The sequence below is a fragment of the Pristis pectinata genome, chromosome 12, assembly GCF_009764475.1.
Source record: "Pristis pectinata isolate sPriPec2 chromosome 12, sPriPec2.1.pri, whole genome shotgun sequence".
Taxonomy (NCBI): domain Eukaryota; kingdom Metazoa; phylum Chordata; class Chondrichthyes; order Rhinopristiformes; family Pristidae; genus Pristis; species Pristis pectinata.
The window spans coordinates 11,209,682-11,231,112 of record NC_067416.1 but is presented as its reverse complement, the minus strand read 5'-3'; the positions used below and the strand labels follow the sequence as shown (position 1 = coordinate 11,231,112).

Sequence of the window (21,431 nt, the reverse complement as noted above, 5' to 3'; positions counted from 1 at the left end):
TTCATCACTTCTTCAAAAAAAAACTCAATTTGAGAGACAGGACCTCCCCAACAAATATCCATGCTGCTAACAAGTCCATGCCTTTCCAAATGCAAGCAAATCTTATCCTCAAGTCTTCCCCAGTAATTTCCCTACCACTGATGCAAGGCTCACCGGCCTATAAATTTCCTAGTTTGTCTCCATTGCCCTTCTTAAACAAAGGAACAAAATTAGCTATTTTCCTGTCTTCAAGTTATACATGGCTTAAGAGGATACAAAGATTTGTCAAGGCCCCAGCAATCTCCTCACTTGCTTCCTTTGGAACCCTGGGATAGAGCCCATCAGGCCTTGGAGATTTATCCACCTGGATGTTTATCAAGGCACCAAACACCACCTCATTCTTAATATCAAGATGCTCTAGAATATCAATACATCTCTCCCTAATCTCACCATCATCCATGTCCTTCTTGGTGAATTCTGATGCAAAAAACTCATTAAGGACCTCGCCCGCTTCCTCGTGCGCCAGACAAATTCCCTCCTTGGTCCTTGACCAACATCAAAATGTAACAAACAGTTTGGAAACCAAAGTTAAGCTTCATTTTCACAACTGTGATTCCTTTATATTGTTTCTGGCTAGGAGGAGAGGGGCAGAGAACAAGTGTGGGGAAAATAGTTCCCTTCATCCTCACCTCCCACTCCATCATTCAGTCATTTCCTCAATCTTCAATGGATTCTACCACTAGATACAACAGCTCCTCCCCTTTTAGCAATCCAAAAGGACTGTACTTCTACTTCTTGGTTTGCTCTTTCATCCCCACCAACCCGTTCCCTTCTCACAACACATTCCTACGTAACATCAGGAGACGCGAAAATTCCCCATTTACCCCCTTGTCACCATCCACTGACCCAAAAAGTATTTCCTCAAAGTAATAATTCACTTGAACATCTTCCAGTTTAGTGTACTTCATTCAGTGCTTACAATCTGGTCTCCCTTACATCCGCGAAACCAAGCACAGATTGGGAGACATCTTTGCAGAACACCTTTGTTCAATCTGCAGGGATGACCCCGAGGTCTCCGTTCACTGTCACTTTAATTCTCCTTCCCATTCTGACATCCATGCCTCCTACACGGGTCCACATGACCTACAGTAGTTCGAGGAATATCACCTCATCTTTGTTCTGGAAATGCTGCAGCCCTCACCACTTAATATTGAGTTTGACAATTTCAGGTAACCACCTCTGTGGAGATACTGCTGCGTATTTCAGTTTCATTTTGTTATTTGGTTTCTTTTCTTTAATTGCTGGTGTTAAAAATAGTGGTCATCTAGACAACTGTGTCCTGTCCTCTATGACACTGCTTCTGTTCACTCCACTTATCCCTGTATGCAATTTAAAAAATATTTTTCTTACTTCTCCAGTTCTGAATAAGGGTTCATTGACCTCTCTCTCTATGGATAGAACCATACAGCACCACACAGCACAAAACAGGCCCTTCAGCCTGTTTTGCTTCCTGCATTTTCCATTTTCCCTGAAGCCGTGAGGCAGCACCAACTTCTGTACCACTGTTTGTGCATTAGATGAAACAACTTCCAACGATACAGCATTTTTCAAACATTAAATGTCCCAGAAAGCATTATCATGAACAAAGCAAAGCAATGAACGAGGTATCAGGAATGGCGACCAAAAAACTAGGTCAGCAGACGAGGTATTGTGGAATGTTTTTCTGCATAAGAGGGAGCGCGATGCTGGCTAATGCAGAACAATTCAGGGCTTGTATACTCACTGAAATGCAGTTTTGTCTTGTCTTGACGTTGGTTGGGGTGTGCGGAATAAATGATTAATCTTAAAAAAGTACAACTTTTGGTCATCAATAATTATGATAACCCTTTGTAAATTAAATGGAAAGCATCAATGTTGGCAATTAAATTATAAGAGGTTTCAATGCATAAAAACTCTAGAACTAACTTCTCTACCCATGTAGGCTCTACCCTCACTTATGTAGTATCAGCAACTATCCAAACAAATTTGAACATTGAATGACATTGCAGCTTCATGAAAATCTGGAGTCTCTGGGGATGGAATGGTGCATTGGTTTAATGTGTCATATATTCAATCCTGTTAATGGGCTAATTCATATCTAGTCCAGAGGGCTGGGACAAGGGATTTCTCCCTCTGGGCTCGAAATTCTTCTCCATTCGTAATGAAAAAGTTCTAGCAAAGCTACAGCAATCTCTTCCTCTATAGTCTCTTACTCATTTTTATATTACAGATGTTCTGAAATGAAGTTAACAAAAGGTTAAAGGATGGTAGTCAGACAAATTGATTAAATTAGTTTCCATTTAAGAGCCAGTCATCACAGATTACAGGCTTTCATCCCATCTGTCAGTGCTGGATTTGAATGCAAGTCCCAGAGGTGAAAAGGTAAGTGATCTACTCTAATACCACAGCAACATATGCTGAATTGGAGCACAAGCAAAAAAACTGCAGGTTGGTTTTCCACAGGCATGGCCCAGGACAGAATACATGATGCAACTTCAAATATTGAAAGTGTGAAATGAAACAAAATGTTAGAAATACATAGTTAGTTACTTGGAATCTGCAAAGGAAAATGACAGATTATGGCATCTGGTATGCACATTTGCACTGGAATAAGATTAAAGATGAGTGAGACGGAAACACAAACAACTTGAAAATAAGTGGGTGAAAAGAATGCAATACAAAGAATGGAAGCAAAATGGAGCAGAGAAAGAAAATAAATTAAATTCAAAATTGGAACATTAAATAATGCTCCACATTACTTAGATATTTTTATATTTGTTCATTCACAGAATATGGATATCGCTGGCAATGCCAGCATTTATTGGTCATCCCTACATTCTCCACAACTGAGGGAGTATTAAGCATCAAATGCATTGAGTCACATACAGGCCAGATTGAGCGAGGGTGGCTAATGTCCTTCAGTGAAGGAATGCTGAGAAACAGATGACTTTAAATGAAAATCCATCAATTTTATATTTACAGGAATTAGACCAATTCCATATTGTTTTTAAATCTCATTACCTGAATTTAAATTACCTAGCTCCTACAGTAGAATTCAAACTCGAGTTTCTCAATGGTCCAGAAAACTAGCTACTAGCCCAATAACTTAATGACCACAGTTACTGTCATCCAAGTGTCATATTGATAATACTTGCACAGGTATATGCTTTGCCATTTATAAATCTTGTGCAAAAATATTCACCAAAAATGCACCATGCTAGACATGTCCATTACAAAAATATTATAAAGTCCTTCATATTCAGACTTCTAAAGCTTCAAATTTTAGAAAAAAGTGAATTGGATTACTGTAGTCAAGCACAACAAACTTACATAGATCAAGAATCACAAATTAACATCAATGCACTTTATAGTAACCCAATGTAACTGCACTGTGTAATGAACTGACCTGTACGATCAGTATGCAAGACAAGTTTTTCACTGTACCTCGGTACAAGTGACAATAATAAACCAATACATCAAATCAGTCACACCTCTAACATTGAACAATTCAATGCATAGTGCAGTGGTGAATTCTAAGCTCCTGAAATGACTAAGCTTGATCTTTAAAAATACTGTTAATTCCATGCAGTTACATTGTTACAAAAATGTTTTTTCTACATCAAATCAGGTTTGACACCTACTATATCCAGTATATTCTATATTTTAATACTGCAACGCTAGCAACAAAGCTTCATTTCATTAACCCTAACATTTTTCTGATTTACTGCGCAAAATGATTCCCAAAAAAATACGCAGCATGTTACCGATACAACACTTCCAGGAAGCCATCTGTACGATTGCTAGTGTCACACCTGAAAATTGGCACACAGGAAAATCTACAACAAGAATGCTCAGAGCAACAATTTAGAAGGACAGCAGCATTTTCTGAAAGCTGTTCTCCCTATTAAATAATTAGTTCCACCCAATGTCTCCACACTTTATTATAAGCTACTATAATATCTTTAAACTGCATGACAGTTAAAAGAGTATGAGAGGACATGGCTTTAGGGTGAAAGGGGAAAGGTTTAGGGGGAACATTAGAGGGAACTTCTTCATTCAAAGAGTAGTGGGAGTGTGGAATGGGCTGCCATTTGATGTGGTAAATGCGGGCTCGCTCTTAACTTTTAAGAGTAAATTGGATAGATACATGGACGAGAAAGATCTGGAGGGGTATGGGCTGGGGGGCAGGTAAATGGGACTAGCAGAATAATGTTTCGGCACAGACCAGAAGGGCCAAATGGCCTGTTTTCTGTGCTGTAGTTTTCTATGGTTCTATGGACAGAAAAGCAGAATTTCACACAAAACTTGCCAGGGTATCCAATTCCTAAGTTCAGGTGAGAGATTGTCAGAGGGATACACCATAGCAAATATTTTCCACTGTCCTGGATTTGTACATTGAGTCTTTACAGGTACTGAGAAATGAGCAATATAAGCTTATATTGTTCATTTCTCAGTGAAAGATGACTTAGTTTTTTTTCAGTTTTAAGGTTTTCAATTTTAAGTTTTAAATGTTAAGATTTTACATAAATTGCTAAGTATCATGCATTTAGGTGACAATGAGTCACAAGTTATAGTTTAAACTTGTCTTAGTAACCAAATTACAATTTAAAAATTTCCAGTAAAGAACACGTTTCATTTTCAAATATATTTTCGTATATTCAATGGTGGATAATCATGCAATTTCACAAGAAGTGACACTAGCAAAAATTACAAAGATCTTTCATGCTGAATAATGCTCTCAAAACTTTTATTACGCATACAGTAATGATTTGGCATTAGAATATGTTACCTACATAAACTACAGTATTTCAATAACCAAAACATACTGGATTACAATTCAGATACAGAAATGGATCCATTTGAAAGAAACATCATATTTTTCCAATAAGGGCTAAATAATAAACATTATTCCAGTTTCACCACCACTTGACAAGTTGTGTGACAGTGCCGTTATTAAACACAGAAGTCCACAAACCAACTTATCCCAATCATCCTTCTCTTGCTGTAACCTACAACGCTCCCAAGCAGATTTTCAGAAACGTACAGATACTAACCAAAAATTTCCACATTTCAAATCGCAAACAAGAGTGCAAGGAAAAGAACTGAAAGCAAAAAATAAATCACCCTTTAGGCTTCTTGTAGCCTACTGAAGCATTCTTTAGGGTAGCTCCTCATAGAGCAGGGCCAGAGCTCTTTCCCAGCAAATGTGTTCATTACCGAATAGTTTGTATTCAGGGAATCAATGGAGAAGCAAACAGCCAAATGAAAAGTTAGATAACAAGTGCTACTGATTTATACCGACAGGAGGAGTCAAATTTGTTTTTTTTGTATTAGACTTCAGGATGTTCAGGCATTATTTTAGAAAAGTATTGTGCAATTCCATGCATTTATAGCCGTTGGGCCATATCAACCTGGCTGAGAAAAACCAGCATTCAGCCACTTGCAGTTATCCCAGGCTTGCTTGGCATTGCTTTGACTCCAGAAAGAGTTCAGGGATGCCAGTGCAACTGTCAGTTCATTCCATCACTGGATTCTACATGGAGTCCTGACAGCAGAGCCTGAAATAATTGGTGAAATCAGCCTCTGCAATCCTACAGCAGCCAAACCTGGCAAAGAGCAATGATCTTAGTCCAGATTTAGAAGTTAGGAAGGGGAAAAAAAAAGGTAGGCTCAGTTACTTAATGCATTTTTTTTTTAGGTTCTAATTAATTAGTGTTTTAATCACTTGTATTTAAAAATATTTAAGGCAATTTTAAGAGTTTTCATATGTCAAAGTTTTTCTACACCTCACTGTTTAACTCCAGATTGGGTGGACAGGAACAATTGGAATCATGCATCCATACAAAGTTAGAATTGAGCATGAGGACAGCAATGTGAAGAGTTTAGATAACAGGCCAAATTAAACAACTCAGCTCAGTAGTTTTTGGGATTCAATGAAAACTGTAACAGTTCATTTTGCTGTGAAACTTAGTAAGCTTAGATATTAAGAATTCAAATTGTTACAAACTAAACAGTAAGTTTTGAAAACCTCCAGGATTTTGTGTGTTAAACTATTTCATTATGGAGAAAATAAGTCCACAGAGCAATGAAAATAATTTTTGAAGCCTTACCTATAGTTTCAGGCAGATCAAGCAGCTCATTATGTTGCAAGTCAAGATTTGTGATTTGTGTGCATTTGCCAATCTCCGTTGGCAGGTGTTCAAGCTGGTTGTGAGCCACATCCAGTGTTATGAGGTTACAGAGTTCACCTGTGAAAAAGAAAAATAGATGGTCAAGTATTTCACCTTAAAATATTGGATTATTTTCTTTGAAACAGATTCACCAAGATAAAGAAAAGCCCAAGACCTAGTCTGACCTTGACTACTGCCAAGGGGATTTTGAAAGCACCCTTGGTGCTCTGTCCTTCTAAAATATCTTGCTCAGAGAATAGTGTTTGTTTGGGAAGTCTGATATCAGATGAAGTGTCTCACTCACCAGAGCTGTTTATAGAGAATCAGTGTCTCGAAGCTGAGGAAGTCGAAGTTAGTTCACCTTTTCTGCCAAAAAAATTATGAATTTTGAAAGACAGCACCAGTGGTATTTGTCAGTGCTCTGATGTACCTACTGTGGGTGCACATATCTCTGAAGCACAACGTGTAGGGATCACTGCTATTTGGCGGATCATGAACTTGCTGTATTAGTCCAAAGACTTCTCAGTCAGCTGAAAGTTGTGTTGGCATTTTGAGACTGGTAATTTCATCAATTGCCTTCATTGAAGGTGGCTCCCAAGAAATGGAAACCAATCCACGCTTTCCAGGGTCCTGTCATGGATCTGAATTGTCAGGAAGGGCATTACTATACAGCAGTTAGTAGAGGAATCATTCCAGATTCAGGTAAGACCCATCTTCTCATATACTTCTGTAAAAGTGCACCGTGACTTGGAGCTCAGTCTCACTGTGTAAAAACACACACATACATACTGAGAATCAATGAACAAGATTGGGGTAATCTTGCTTCTGTCCTTGATAATCTTCCTTCCATTCTCAGATGTTGGCAGGGTGTGCCCCTGGGTGCCTAGGCTATAGATGGGCACGAGACATCTTGGCTGTCAGCAAGTCACTGGATGTCCTGTGTTCTTTCCACTTATTGTTCTTTTGATCAAGAGTTTTTGTTTGACCTTAAATCTTTAGGCATATGAAGACCATCTTTTTCCAGTCCCTCAAGTTGTGATGGTACTTCTGGATAAGAATGCCTACACAGTACAGTTCCTGCCTGCTCATATCTCAGTGTTTTCTGTTAGAAAAACACTGCATCTTCAAAGTTATCAATGGAGTGCAAGGCAGATGAAGTATTAATCGACACACTGCAGCTCCTATGGGAGTTATCAGTTGGTTCTGATAAGTTGACTGGAAAAGGCTTTATGGAATCCAAGTCATTCAACAATGATGTCCCTGCTGTGGCATTTCTATATCTTGCACCTTTTGAAGGCCAGGTTTATAGAGGTGACAGATAGAATTAAGTGGTGGCTGGTCCACTAAGCATTGGTTCCTATTGTGACATGGTGATGTAGATGTCCCTTGCTAGAATGACACTGAAGCTAAAAGGTGTCATTACCTGCAATGCCATGAGACCTTATATTTGACTTTCTGACAAAACAGCATCATAGCAAGACCAAGTTCCAAGCACTTCATTAGTTAGGTTTCCCTGTCAATTGTACGCATTTGGACAGACGCGATGGGTTTGGTTATGTGGAGATAACAAGTGGGTCAAGGGTGCCAGCAGTTCGTACTTGTATTGGGTTTATAGCATGACATTATTGCAATTCAGTAACAGATACAGATCTCTACAAGTAGGAAATTAAGGCAAGTGATTAGAGGCGTTGCTGTAGGGATAATTATAGACCGACCCGATGCAGCAGATGGGTTATGAACCCCCAAATATAAGGGGCCATTAACAAGATTAAGAAATTAATTTGCTCTTTATTTTATGTTGCACTTACAATAGCATGTTGAATTTTAGTTAATAGATAAATGCAGAAAAATCCATGCCCTCTTCAAAGAGGCTTTTGCTTCCCTGGCCTTAATCCAGAAGCCCTCCACCAAGTCCCAGCTCAAAAACATCATTCTAAATTAACAAATTAATAATCTTGAAAATTTCAAGATTTAGTTGGAGACTTTTCTATTCTGAAACCTTGCATTTCTTCAACTTGTGCCAGTGGTTATACTGCCAAAGTTAGAACATTAAGTTGAGATGTGATAATGCAGCTGGAATATGGTGTATATTTTTAAATGACATTTCAAATTTGTAGGTCAAAACTAGTCAAGACAGAAGGTACATTGTAAATTCACCATAAATCTGTTATAAAGAAATAAAAATAAGGATTTTTAAAGCTAGCAATTAAGGCGACCTCAAATCAAGCTGCTCAAAAAGTAAGATTAGGAACAGAGTGAACTGAAGGCAATGTTTCAAGTGATTTTCTAAATGATGGGATGTGCAACTGGAAGAGATTTTCAACAGAAAACAAGATAAATATTTTTTATCTTCATGTACAGAACAGAACAAACAGAACCTAAAGGTTGAGAGACAGTGAACTGTGCATCCAAAGATAGTTCCTGATGCAGACATCATATTTAGGATCTGGACAGTAAAAACACCTACGTTAGACTATTGTTTATTGACTACAGCCCCATCTTCAATACTATAATTCCAAGCAAACTCATCTCTAAACTCACTGACCTTGGACTCAACACCTCCCTTTGCAAATAGATCCTTGACTTACTGACCAACAGACCACAATCAGCAAGGATAGGCACAACACCTCCGCCACGATTATTCTCAGCACTGGTGTCCCACAAGGCTGCATCCTCAGCCCCTTACTCTACTCCCTTTACATTGATAACCGTGTGGCCAGATTCTGCTCTAACTCCATCTACAAGTTTGCAGATGACACCACAGTAGTGGGTCAAATCTCATATAACAATGTTGGAGTACAGGAAGGAGGTAGAGAGCCTAATGACATTGTGTCATGACAACCTTTCCCCTCAGTGTCAGAACAAAAGTGCTGGTCATTGACTTCAGGAGTGGGGGCAGTGCACATGCTCCTGTTTACATCAACAGTGCTGAGGTTAAGAGGGTTGAAAGCTTCAAGTTCCTAGGAGTGAACATCAACAGCCTGTCGTGATCCAACCACGGAGATGTCACGGCCAAGAAAGCTCACCAGCTCCTCTACTCCCTCAGGAGGTTAAAAAAAAATTTGGTATGCCCCCTTTGACCCTCACCAAATGTTATTGATACAGCATAGAAAGTATCCTATCCAGATGCATCGCGGCTTGGTACAGCAACTGTTCTGCCCGTGACTGCAAGAAACAGCAGAGAATTATAGATACAGCTCAGCACATCACAGAAATCAACCTCCCCTCGATGGACTATCTACACTTCTCACCGTCTCAGTAAAGCAGCCAACGATAAAGACCCCGCCCACCCTGGACATTCTCCTCTTCTTCTGCCCGATTGGGGGTGGGGTGGTGGTGGTGGGAGAGATTAAAAAAAGCCTGAAAGCATATACCACCAGGCTCATGGACAACTTCTGTACTACTGTTATAAGGCTATTGAATGACCCTCTAATACGGTAAGATGGACTCTTAACTTCACAATCTACCTTGTTAAGGCCTTGCACCTTACCGTCTGCCTGCACTTTCTCTGTAACTGTAACATTATTCTACATTCTGCTATTGTATTCCCTTGTACTACCTCAATGCACTGTTGTAATAAAATGATCTGTATGGATGGCATGCGAAACAAAGTTTTTCCACTGTACCTTGGTACATGTGACAATAATAAACCAATTTACCAATACTGAAGTTTTAGGATGACAAGAAATGGAAGAGGCAACTGAACATTACGACATTAGGTCTATTCTTCACGAGAATAATTATAATCACACATTGATGTTACTGTTCTTATAGTGCTTAAGGCCACTTTTTTTTAAGTGAATCTCTTTGAAAAGACAAAATTGCTGCCCCATTTCCCAGCCTCACTGCCAGTTGCACACCTACTTACATCAGTATGGTTAGAGAGAGTTATTTTGAATCTAATCAATAAGGTAATCATTTACAGAATGATTGGACATTGGAAGTGGGGAAATTGAAACATTAATCCTCAAGGTATTGTCATTTAAAATTGTGATAAAACAATTATTAAAATGCAAGTGAATGTTATCATCAACAAAAATGATACTACAGGCGATGTTATGGGGGCGGGGGGGGGGGGGGGTTGAGTTCCTAGAAAACTGTCTGTATCACGAATTTTCATAAAGCCATACCATTTACGCATGCATCAAGAGACAAAAAGAATTATATTTACCCCCCCCCCAACACAACAAATTTCGCAAGTGCAACTAGTATTCAGAATCTCAAATTTGGAGGACACAAGAAACTGCAGATGCTGGAATCTGGAGCAACGATCTGCTGGAGGAATTCAGTGGGTCGAGCTGCATCTGTGGGAGGAACCCTGCATCAGGACAGTGTAGAGGTGAGATGGCCAGTACAAAGAGAAGGGGAGTGGTGAGACAGGAATCTGAGGTGATGGGTGGACTGAGGAGGTGGGGGATGCAGAAGTTGACAGGCAGGTAGCACCAGGTAAGGGAGGATTCAAATTTCTGGGTAGTGATTCTGAATTCTGCAACAGCGAATTTCGCTCGGCCAAACTACCAGAACGCAGGCGTCACTGTATTACAGAAGACCTTTTTAATCTAGCTGATGATAGACTTTGAAAGCATAATATTTTTTCAAGAATTCAAATATGCTTTCACCTTGCACAACATTCCTACTGATCTCTTACATAATCAATTGTCAAGTGACATGGGGTGCTTGTCATATGTTCCCCTTCTACCTTAATGTTTTTGGGATCCAAATCTTTAACAAACATCATCACATCTACAGCACTATTTGAAATAATCAAGATGCTGTACTTTAATCCTGCTCAATATTCTGAAAGTACATTTTGATGCTGTATATTTTCAGGCAGAATTTAAATCAGACTAAAACTGAGGAATACAACTAAGCTTTGTGCATGAACAACTGTGTTTAAGACCTGAGGAGTGGTACCGTTGATCCTTCGCCTAAATTTGAGGAAGTTTGGAGTCCATTTATTCAATATTTTCACATGATATAGATCCCTTTGTAATATCCTTTTAACTTAGAGGAATGGAGTTGACGACATAATATTGCTCTGCTTCTACTGAGAAATTTTAGTCCAGTTTTTTTTTCCTGTTTGTTTTTTTTGAATTTTTTTTCCCCTTAGCTTAGTTTGATATACTGTTTATAAATTTTCTTATTGTTTTGTGGATTTTTTTTATATTTTATAATAAATTTCTTTCCTTTCTTTTATATTATATTCATTCACTAAGAAATCATTGGATCCACAGATTTTTTTTATATACTTTGTTTTTTATGATTATCCATGCCACGATTGTTCTCCCGATCTCTTTGTATTACATGTACAAACATTGATGTTATATTAATCTGTATTAATTTGAAAACTAATAAAAAGATTGAAGAAAGAAAGAACTAATAATCTAAAAATTATGCAATTTGCTCCATTTCAGTAGAGTAATAGAAAAAAAAGCAAATAGATTGTCAGTACTTAATCTGTAATCACTTAATTCACCTATCAGTTAATAGGTATGGTCCTATATATATTAGACAGAATTTGAGATTATTTCATACAAAAGACTAAGTATCCCTGTTGCTTAAGGATACAAAAAAAAAGTCAGACCAGTTGCATATAGTCTGACAATAATACAGTTCTTTCTTTTAAAGAAGAAATGAAAATTACTTTGCCCAGGATTTATAATGCTAAATCTTCCAGTTTCTGCAACTCAAATGAGGACAATTGTAGCAAGGAAATATTAGGATAAATGATAGGTGATGAGAAAAGTACAATGTACATTTGTATAGGAGAGGGCAAAACTGCTATTCCTCACCAGTTTCTGGAGCTTACTCATCTAAAATATCAGCACCTCAATGTGTCATTTTCACATGAGATCTCACCATCTTCCAAAAGCAAATCTCAATGCATTAAAACTTTTTCCCACTTTCATTAATGCCCCCAGTACTACATGCCAGTTCACACTTTACCCCCTACTTCATATTCAATGGGATAATCTTCACACAACTTGGCAGCATACTGTAGAACTCCATGGGCAGATCATACTTGACCTGATCTGCTGCTCATACTCTCATCCTGTGCCAATGACTGCAGTTACCTGCAGATGTATCATGGTTCAATTGTACAACAGGCCTCCATAAGCCAAAAATAGACAGCAAGTGGTGAATAGGTCTCAGGTAGCAGATCCCAAGACCAGATAACGAGGGAGGACCTGACCATCTTTATCAGCTCATTGCTGGTGAAAACACATCCCACTATCTTTTTTTTCAAAAAAACGTCTCCAATTCAGTGAAAATCTGAGAAAATAACAAATTTGATGAAACATGGGTCTTTCTGTCCACCAAGTCTGCTCCACTATTCAATTCAATCATGGCTGATTCTCTGTCTCAATACCATACAGCTTGATACTTTGTGTGTCCAGATATTGCTTAAACATATTGAATACGTTAGTCTCCACAGCCTTCTGTGGTAGAGAATTCCACAAACTGACTACCTCCAAAGTAAAAAAACAATTTTCATCTTGGCCCTTAACACCTTGCCCCAGAGCATGGCCTGGTTCTAAACTACACAGCTGAAGCAAACATCCTCCCTACATCCTGCTTGTCGATCCTGTCAAAATTTAATATATTCCTCTGATGCAATGGGCTGCTATACAAATTTATAGAAAAACAAAATTAAATAAAACTGAACTTGAACTTGCCCTTCTAATGAAGGCAAGCCATGGTGCACCAAAATGAATGAGGCACCCATCTGTATACCAGCCATGGATGGCATAAAGTTGATGCAAATATGAACCACTGGAGCCGAATCCAGCCCAATCTTCTCCACTTCAGTTGCAAGGAGAGATTGATAGGCTGGGATTATTCTCACTGGAGCACAGGAGCTGAGGAAGCAACCTTATGGGAGACTTACAAACAACTTTTGCAACTCCACACAACTTTTTCCAAGGGTAGAGGAGTCTAGAACTAGAGGACATGGGTCTAAGGTCTGAAAATAAATACTGACTGACAGGAGATCTGAGAGGCAAGATTTTCCACAGAGAGGATGGTGGGTATATGGAACAGGCTGTCAGAGGTGGTTGGAGAGGCAGCATTTAAAAAGCATTTGGACAGGTACAGTATATGGATAGGAGAAGAATAGAGGAATATGGGCCAAATGCAGGAAGATGAATTAGTGCAGATTAGCATCTCGGTCAATGTGGAAGAGTAGGACTGAAGGGCTTGTTTCTATCTGTACAATTCTTTGACCTCTTTCAGCCCATCTTCAAACCCTCCCCATGTACATCTTACGAGCCATGCCTTCTGCCACCTGTTATTTATGCTTGCTGTTCATTTTCTCTTCCGCCTTTGAGAATTCTAAACAACTCAATCTTGGAAACGTTGCTGAAGTTCAGCAGTTAAACTCTACACTGTATACCAGTATAATAAGCCTGCTGCTAGTTAATTTAAATCCTTATACACTAAACAGTCATTGTTTTCCTGTATTAACAGTCAGATGCTTAACTTTGAATTATTTCCGCAGTCCTCACAGTTAAATAATGTCTATAAAGGCAGTTCTACTTATTGGATCATGTCACCTAACTGCCTTTGTCAGTTATTGCGGGCAGCAAAAGTGTTAATTGGTAACACCTGTCTGGGTATATCTAACTAACATCAGCATAGTAGCACCAAAGTATCAATGAACAAATGAATTGTCCACATTTACTTGAATGAGGAAAATGTGAAATATACCAAAATTCTATTCTTATAATTAACACAAATTTCATTCTAAACTGTAAGCTCAGATTTCCACCAAAACAAATCTTCCCAAATGGTTGATATCAAGTTAAAAAAATTCACAAACACAATATGCTCTCTTTTGCCTAAACCACACGTATGCTGAAATACTAAAGTCTCAGAAGGAAATAAAAGGGTGAAATGCTTAAATTCTATTGGCTCACATGTTTCTAGACCAAGACAAATTTCTTGCATAATCACAGCAATGATCAGCAAACTGAGTAGTGATAATGGCAACCAACTATTCCAAGGAAGGAATCATTGCTCGATCTGGTTCAGAGAACCAGATGTCATTCAGGTAACATTTCAGGACCAGTTTTCACAGTAATATAATGATTAGATTGGATAATTAAAAAGGAAGCAGCAATCTGGAGTGGAAGTTGATTGAACAAGCACCTTATTTCAGTGGTATGAGGGGTTAATTGGAACCTATGAGTGGTAGTCAAAACTGTAATAGAACAAAAAGGAACATTTCAAGAGAAGACTGTTGGGAAACAATCTAGGCATGTTCCCATTAAGGTCAAGACTGCGCATCCCAAGATGTAGGGTGACTCGATGCCAAATTTGGTCAAATGTTACCATGATGTTAAGGCAGTACCTCTCCCCTCAACCTTGGAGGTCAGCTCAGGACTGCAGTGGACATTTCAGAAATGATCCTCTGATGATTAGGTAGGTAACAAGGTGGTATTGGTGAGAGAACTGCAACCACAGGTTGGGCCGGGGGAGGGGGGGGGGGGTGGAGGGCAGCAAGACATGATTGGGTAAGAAAAAAGTCCCTATGGATGGAAAGTTAACAGGGCACCCATCCGTATGAACCTCAGAGCTTTGTAAGTGCCCCAGGTAAGGGAAGGTTCTTTAAAATCAAAGCAGGCATTAATCCTGTGATTGACAAGCTTCACATGTGCAGTAATTTTGTCTGAAAGTTCAAATTAGCATTGTGTGATGTTTAACATCACTCCAATGTGCCCAGCTGCATGAATGCACTAGCACATCATGTGCAGAATTTCATCTGGCAAAATGCTCCTATATGAAATTGGGCCTGCAATCACAAAAGCAGAGGACACCCATTCTAAACTGGGGACAATACAAACCAAGATTCTACAATGTAATCTTTTAGACACTAGTATCTGGTTTGAGGTTACCTATTCAGAATGAGGTGAAGACCAATCAAAATTTCTTTTAATGACTTGGAGTCCAAGTCTGTAGTGAAATGGTTTAATAGTCCATACGCACAAATCAACATTTTGGACAAGTCCATAGTGGCAATAGAATGTTGGCCTTTTTCTTAAAGTGTTGAGAAAGCAAAAATACTTCAGTTGTATAAAAAGGCACCAGACTACAACTAGAATTCAAAATTAGTTTTAGCAATGGGCATCAAATTTCTAGAATGATGTTCTGGCCTTAAAGGAGGTACAGCAGATTCAGATAGGAACACAAAATTAACAACCTACTATTGTTCTCTCTCCAACTGCCCACAATATTTACAAAGGAAAGTTTGAGCTAAAGAGTGCTTAATACAATGTGTGAAATACAATGTGTGTTTGAACTTAGAGCACATATTGAAAGATTGGAGACACAAGAAGCTGCAAGTGCTGAAAACCTGGAGCAACACACAAAGGCACTGGAGGAACTCAGCAGGTCAGGCATCATCTATGAAGGGAAGTGGACAGTTGACGTTTCAGGTCGAGATGAAGAGTCTTGACCCGAAATGTCGACTGCCCATTTCCCTCCACAGATGATGCCTGACCCACTGAGTTCCTCCAGTGCTTTGTGTTTGCTCATTGAAAGACTGGAGTGGGTTTTGAACCAGATGAATGAGCAGCAACCAGTAGTAAAATTTCTGCGAAGATGTAAAGTTTATTTATGTACAAAATTCTATACACCGTGTCTGCTTACAGATAAAAAAATCATTAAGGCCCTCTCTTCTGTACCCCAAATAAATGTAAATATGCCCCATAATGTTCTAAAAGCATTAATACATATTAAAGAACACATTAAATTGTTAACTACCTTAAAAGGAATCAATACCAGCTAACAAACAACTTCCAGTGAAACTCACAAGCAGCGATTGGGTTTTGAAATTACAAGGTACAGCTGGTTTAACAAACACTGCCCTTTTAGAGCAACACACAGCAGGGAGCCACTTGACACAAGTGGTCTAGAAACTGATCATTTCATTCATGCAACCAATGAGTGGTTCCTCAATAAGTGTATAGGTATATTTGCTCAAGAAAAAAAATTGAGATGGGACCTGGAACCAATCTTGCAACAACTGTGTACTCACCATCAGGTTAAACTTGATAAATAGTTCACTGCTCTTGGCATCTGCATTCTTGCAGACACAGATCAAGTCTTCATTCTTACATGCAATCCTCAAGCTCTGTAAATCTTTCTTCCAATTGCTTAATCTCCCAACCCAGATAAAGGTCACTCAATCAATATATTTGGTCTTTAACATAGTGCACTAGCTCGTGGTCAGAAATGGCATGTCCTTTTAAAATCCCAGTGACCTCTGAGCTCCACCCAAGTCAGCACCACATGGTAATTCAGACATTGTTTAGCATCATCTTCCTCAGATCATTCGCATCCAACACTATCCCATTCTTCATGCATACTGTACCTCTGACCTTGCAAACAATTCCTTGTAAATCTTTGTTTCAACTAACTTAATGACCATACAGATCTGATTTCATAAAACACATCACTGCATAGAAAAGTCACTTTCACTTTGAGGTAGGTATATATCACTCAGTTCTGTAGCACCTCCTTAGGTATAAAAACACAATCCTTTTAAGTTAGCAAGCACCAGCAAATGTATGATTTACATATCAGTTATACAATTCTAATCATAAAGCCTGATGGCAAAGTTCGTTGAGGGGTAATCAACTTAGACAAGCTTCCCATCATTATACAGCGACTCACAAAAATTCAAGATGGTTTGCTCACTAATGTAACATGCACACTTAACACAACCCTCCCAGAAGGTATATAGTCAATTAAGCATCATCTGAAACTCCCAGTGCTGAATGAAATATGGCTCTTTTGAAAGGTCATGGACCTCAAATATTAACTTTGTCACAGATGCTACTTGACCTGCTGAATACTTCCAGCATCCTTTTTTTTAAATTTGGAGTTCAGCAAATTATTGTAAACCACCATAACTTTTAAGTATTCAATAACAACTGATAAGTGGCAACTTGTGATGCAATAACAGATTAGAAAATAAAGCACCTTTCAAGAGGCTAAAATACATAAAAATGACATTTCCTTGAATTATTAACAGAGGTTTAATACCCTAACATTGACAATTTTTGCTCATGTACACAAGGTGAGAGTGGGAAAGTTCAAAGGAGATGTGCAGGGCAAGCTTCCCCACCACACACACACACACACACACACACACACACAGAGTGGTGGGTGCCTGGAATATTCTGCTAGGGATGATGATGAAGGCAGATACAATAGAGGTGTTTCAGAGGTTCTTGGATAGGCACAAGAATATGCAGATAATGGAGGAATATGGACCATGTGCAGGCGGAAGGTTTTAGTTTAATTAGATGTCATTAGTTTGGCAAAATACTGTGGGCTGAAGGGCCTATTCCTGTGCTGTACTGTTGAATGCCCTAAGTAATCACCTTAACATGCTGTGCAGTAATCAAATAAATCCCACTACAAAGATTCAAGAAAGATATCACAACCTGATAATCACAAATAAAATTGGTCATTCTACTATGTGGGCATGGTAGGGTTAAAGTGGGGATTAACTGTTCTACAAATCCCATTTCCCCATTGTCTGTGAATCTATTAAAATTCCCCAGCCTGTTTTCAATGCAATGGGTAAAATTAAAGAATCTTGCTGGTGTTACTCTTTCCTTTCTCACAACAATTTTGAAAATGCATATGCCTACAGCACTGAATGAATGGGACATTAAGTAACCCCATCACAAAATTTCAGTGGTCTCAAAAGCTTTAGTTTCATTACAGAAGCAAAGGCAAAATAATATTGGACATCTGGCATGGATTTACAAGTATTTATCTATTGTTGGGATCCAGGTGATGAATGACTCAGACTTTATTCTTACATTTAGGATGTCATCTAAAGATTTACTACCTTGTGGTCAACTACCAGCCTTACAGCATTCTTTGTAGTCAGAGAATTGTACTAGAGTTTGTACAATTTTGCAGAATTTGGTACATTTGAAATCAGAAGTTCATTGCGATATTGCTACACCATATCTCTTTGAACATGATGGCAAGTGAAAATATGAAACTGCATATAGTTTGAGATATTTCTCTAAAATGTAAAGCTACAGTAAGTGCAATCTACACATAAGATAAATAAACAATGAAGTAGACAAACCACTGCTGCAATCAGTTATGTCACCGATATTTTCAGTGAACCTTCAAGGAAAGGGATGCTCAATGGTACTGAATGTGCATTAAGACATTGAATATGCTTACCTATTTCTGCAGGGAGCTGTTTAATTTTGTTCTCACGGATACTCAGCATTGTAAGTTTGGATAAATTTTTGATATCCTTCTCCACAGTAGTTATACGATTAAACCGTAAGTAAAGAGTGGTAAGGGAGATCAGCTTGTACACTACTGCAGGGATTTCTCGAAGTTTGTTATGCCGTAAATCAAGCATTCGCAGTTTCTTCAAGTTATCAAGAGAGTCAGGCAAACTTGTAAGCGAATTTTCACTCAGTGCCAGGGTGACCAAGTTCACAAGGCATCCCAGTTCTACTGGCAAACACTGCAATTTGTTACTATACAAATAAAGCTCAGTTAATTGGGTCAATTCTTTGACTGACGTTGGAAGAACATGAATCGATCTTTTAGCCAAGTCCAAACGCATTGCATTCTCCTCACGGCACTTGTTTAACTCTTTAACCACTTCAGCATTACTAGATTTTTTACGTCCCGGTGCAGGATTTGGCCGTTTTATTGTATTGTCCACTTGGAATTGCACACCTGGTTGTACCCCACTGGATTCCTTTTTTCCTTCTTTGGCATCTTTCCCTTTGGTTTTGGATTCTCTCTCTTTACCATCTTTTCCAAAGCCACCAGAAGCTTTTGCATCCCTTTCCCTGTCCTTTCCCAAAGAAACTTTAGGGTCCTTTTCTTTGCAGTCCTTTTCTTTTCCTAATGTACTACTCATAATGGCTGCAAAATCAGTAGCCAAGTCGATTATGTTTTAGAAAGCACACAATAGAACAATTTCTTTTTGTCGAAGGTTGAAAGGGTTCTTATTTAAAATGTTCCAGGATACAATGTAAAATGAAGTCTGATATGGCACCAAACTGCACATCTGTCATTAAAAGACATATCCAGTTTTAATCTGGAATAGAGCTGCAGTCCCCTTGTTGAACATCCTCACTCTGCTGTATCACTTATATCAGCAGAAATATTCCTGCAACAAAAAAGAAAATATTGTTAAAGTAACTTGCACTAAAGCAACTGCTTATCAAGCAATTTCTTAAATCCAATTAGGAATACCCAAATTTAAAATAAGAATATTTTCATGCTAGTTACAAATCAGGATTCAAAGACAACAATTGCTCAATAACCAACTAAAGGCCTAATGTTTTATGTTTAATAAAGCAACCACCTGCAATGAACTAGCTCAAGTTACTGTGAATGAATAGGTGAAAGTGAGTAGAGAAGGTGGGATGGGGGTTGGAGGTGCAAGGAAAAAAAAACTTGAGGTAGCTGCAGCACAATTTTTCCCTACTTACTGTGTTATGAAATAAAACTACCTTTAAATGAGACCTTGGATCAAGAGCAAAGTTAATACAATCACCTAAATGTAGTGGGGAGGAATAAGTTTGATGGATTGGTCACCCAAGGTTGAATTTAATAGTGTTTGACATTGTTGCAGAAACAAAAAGAAAATCAAGATCTTTGTCACTGTAGACCTAAACAATCCAACTTTGCTTTAGTGCAAGACTAATTTTTAAAAAGTGCTAGAAATGTATAGTCAGAATATAGTTAGAAATGAAAAGTCAGAATGGTTTAGCAGGTAATCATATACAGGAATGATAAAGATGACAACTGAAGTATTGATTCCTCAAACACCAGAAAAAGGCTCACAAATTTACATTCAAAACATATTTTGGGTACCAAAAAGATTTCCCGATTTCAACCAGCCAATACCAGAACCAAACTGAGCAGCTGGATTAAAACAGTATTTCATTAGTTTCTTTAAAAGCAACCACTAGTTCTTAGAGTTTTCATATAAAAGGTCAAAAATAGCCAAGGCTGGAAAATAATATCTGGGCGGAAGGGCTTGGGCTTTATATTGGAATAGTAAGGCGGTGTGCGACTGTTGTAATGGAAACTAATTGACTTTTCGATCAGTACAACCAGTTGTTTAATCAACAAATGCAGAGTCAAATCTGTTTACAGCACAATATTATGGGCACACATTTTTGCTATGAACTTCCTCCATATTTGCAAGAGGAGTAATTATCCTTGAGCTGGGTTAGAGGTTTGCTTTCTGAGATGTTTTTCTGATTCCTAGCTAGAAGTGATGCATTAAAAAAAAAATGACATCTATTTTTGGCAACTGAAACAGTAGTGGTGTGCAACATCACTTTTTGTTTTACAATTCAAAACTTCACCATGGTAATAATCATGGGTGATCCTATTGCATCAATCTATATTACAGTACACATTCCAAAAAGACGAAAAACACAGCTTACCACATTCTGATTTGGTATAAAAAGATAGAAAAGCATTGCTAACATACCCATTTCAAAAGCAAAAATAAATGCACTTAAACTGCTGAGTATAATAGTTTAATACAGCATTGGCCTTTTCCTTCTCAGGATTCATTAATCTTAATATTTTAAGAGATGGTTGATTTTACCTCACACAAATCCAACCTGTACAAGTTATTTCATGCACAAAGCAGCTTACCTTTTCTAACTTCCAGCTCTAGCAGAAACCAGCCTGACCATATGCACATACAGGATCCGCAACTACAATTTTTAACACTGCAAATTTTGATTTCTTTACAGATTATGATTAGTTCCACCACTTAGCCGTGTATTGCTGTGGACAAAGTTTGCCATTTCGAGAGGCATTCCTTCCCCCACTTCCCTCCCCCAGCTTTGGGGATAATTACATCATATACAAAAAGAGAAAATGAACACTTGGGATGTCATTGAAGTAATGAACACCCAACGGAATTTACAAATACTACAAAAATAAAAATCCAAATCCTGCAGATTTTGCTTGCCATCATTAAAAAAGCAAATCAGGATCCACTGAAACAAATTTATAATATGTACCCATCTTGGTGAAGATGCTTACTTTATGAGAAAGAGCAGCAGTTTTATCTTCTGAATGGTAAAGCTGTTGGCCACTTAATCCATGTCCCTACCATAGGTTCAGTTACACAATATTAAATCAACTGAATGCACTGCCCTCGTCAAATCAAATGCATGACGATTTCACACTTCCAGCACAAAGGAAAAATCATTTGTC

At 38.3% G+C, this 21,431-nt stretch overlaps 1 protein-coding gene across 4 annotated transcripts in view; it reads right to left on the bottom strand.

The window, feature by feature from the left end:
- Window positions 1-21,431, bottom strand: part of shoc2 (SHOC2 leucine rich repeat scaffold protein) — an 80,383-nt gene that overhangs the window by 29,149 nt on the left and 29,803 nt on the right. For all 4 annotated transcript variants that reach the window (XM_052027561.1, XM_052027559.1, XM_052027562.1 and 1 more), the window contains 2 exons: window positions 18,402-19,353; window positions 6,129-6,266 (listed from right to left, as the gene is read on the bottom strand). In XM_052027561.1, the coding sequence (XP_051883521.1) occupies window positions 6,129-6,266; window positions 18,402-19,101 (838 nt within the window). In that variant the 5' untranslated portion in view covers window positions 19,102-19,353. The remainder of the gene's footprint in view (window positions 1-6,128; window positions 6,267-18,401; window positions 19,354-21,431) is intronic.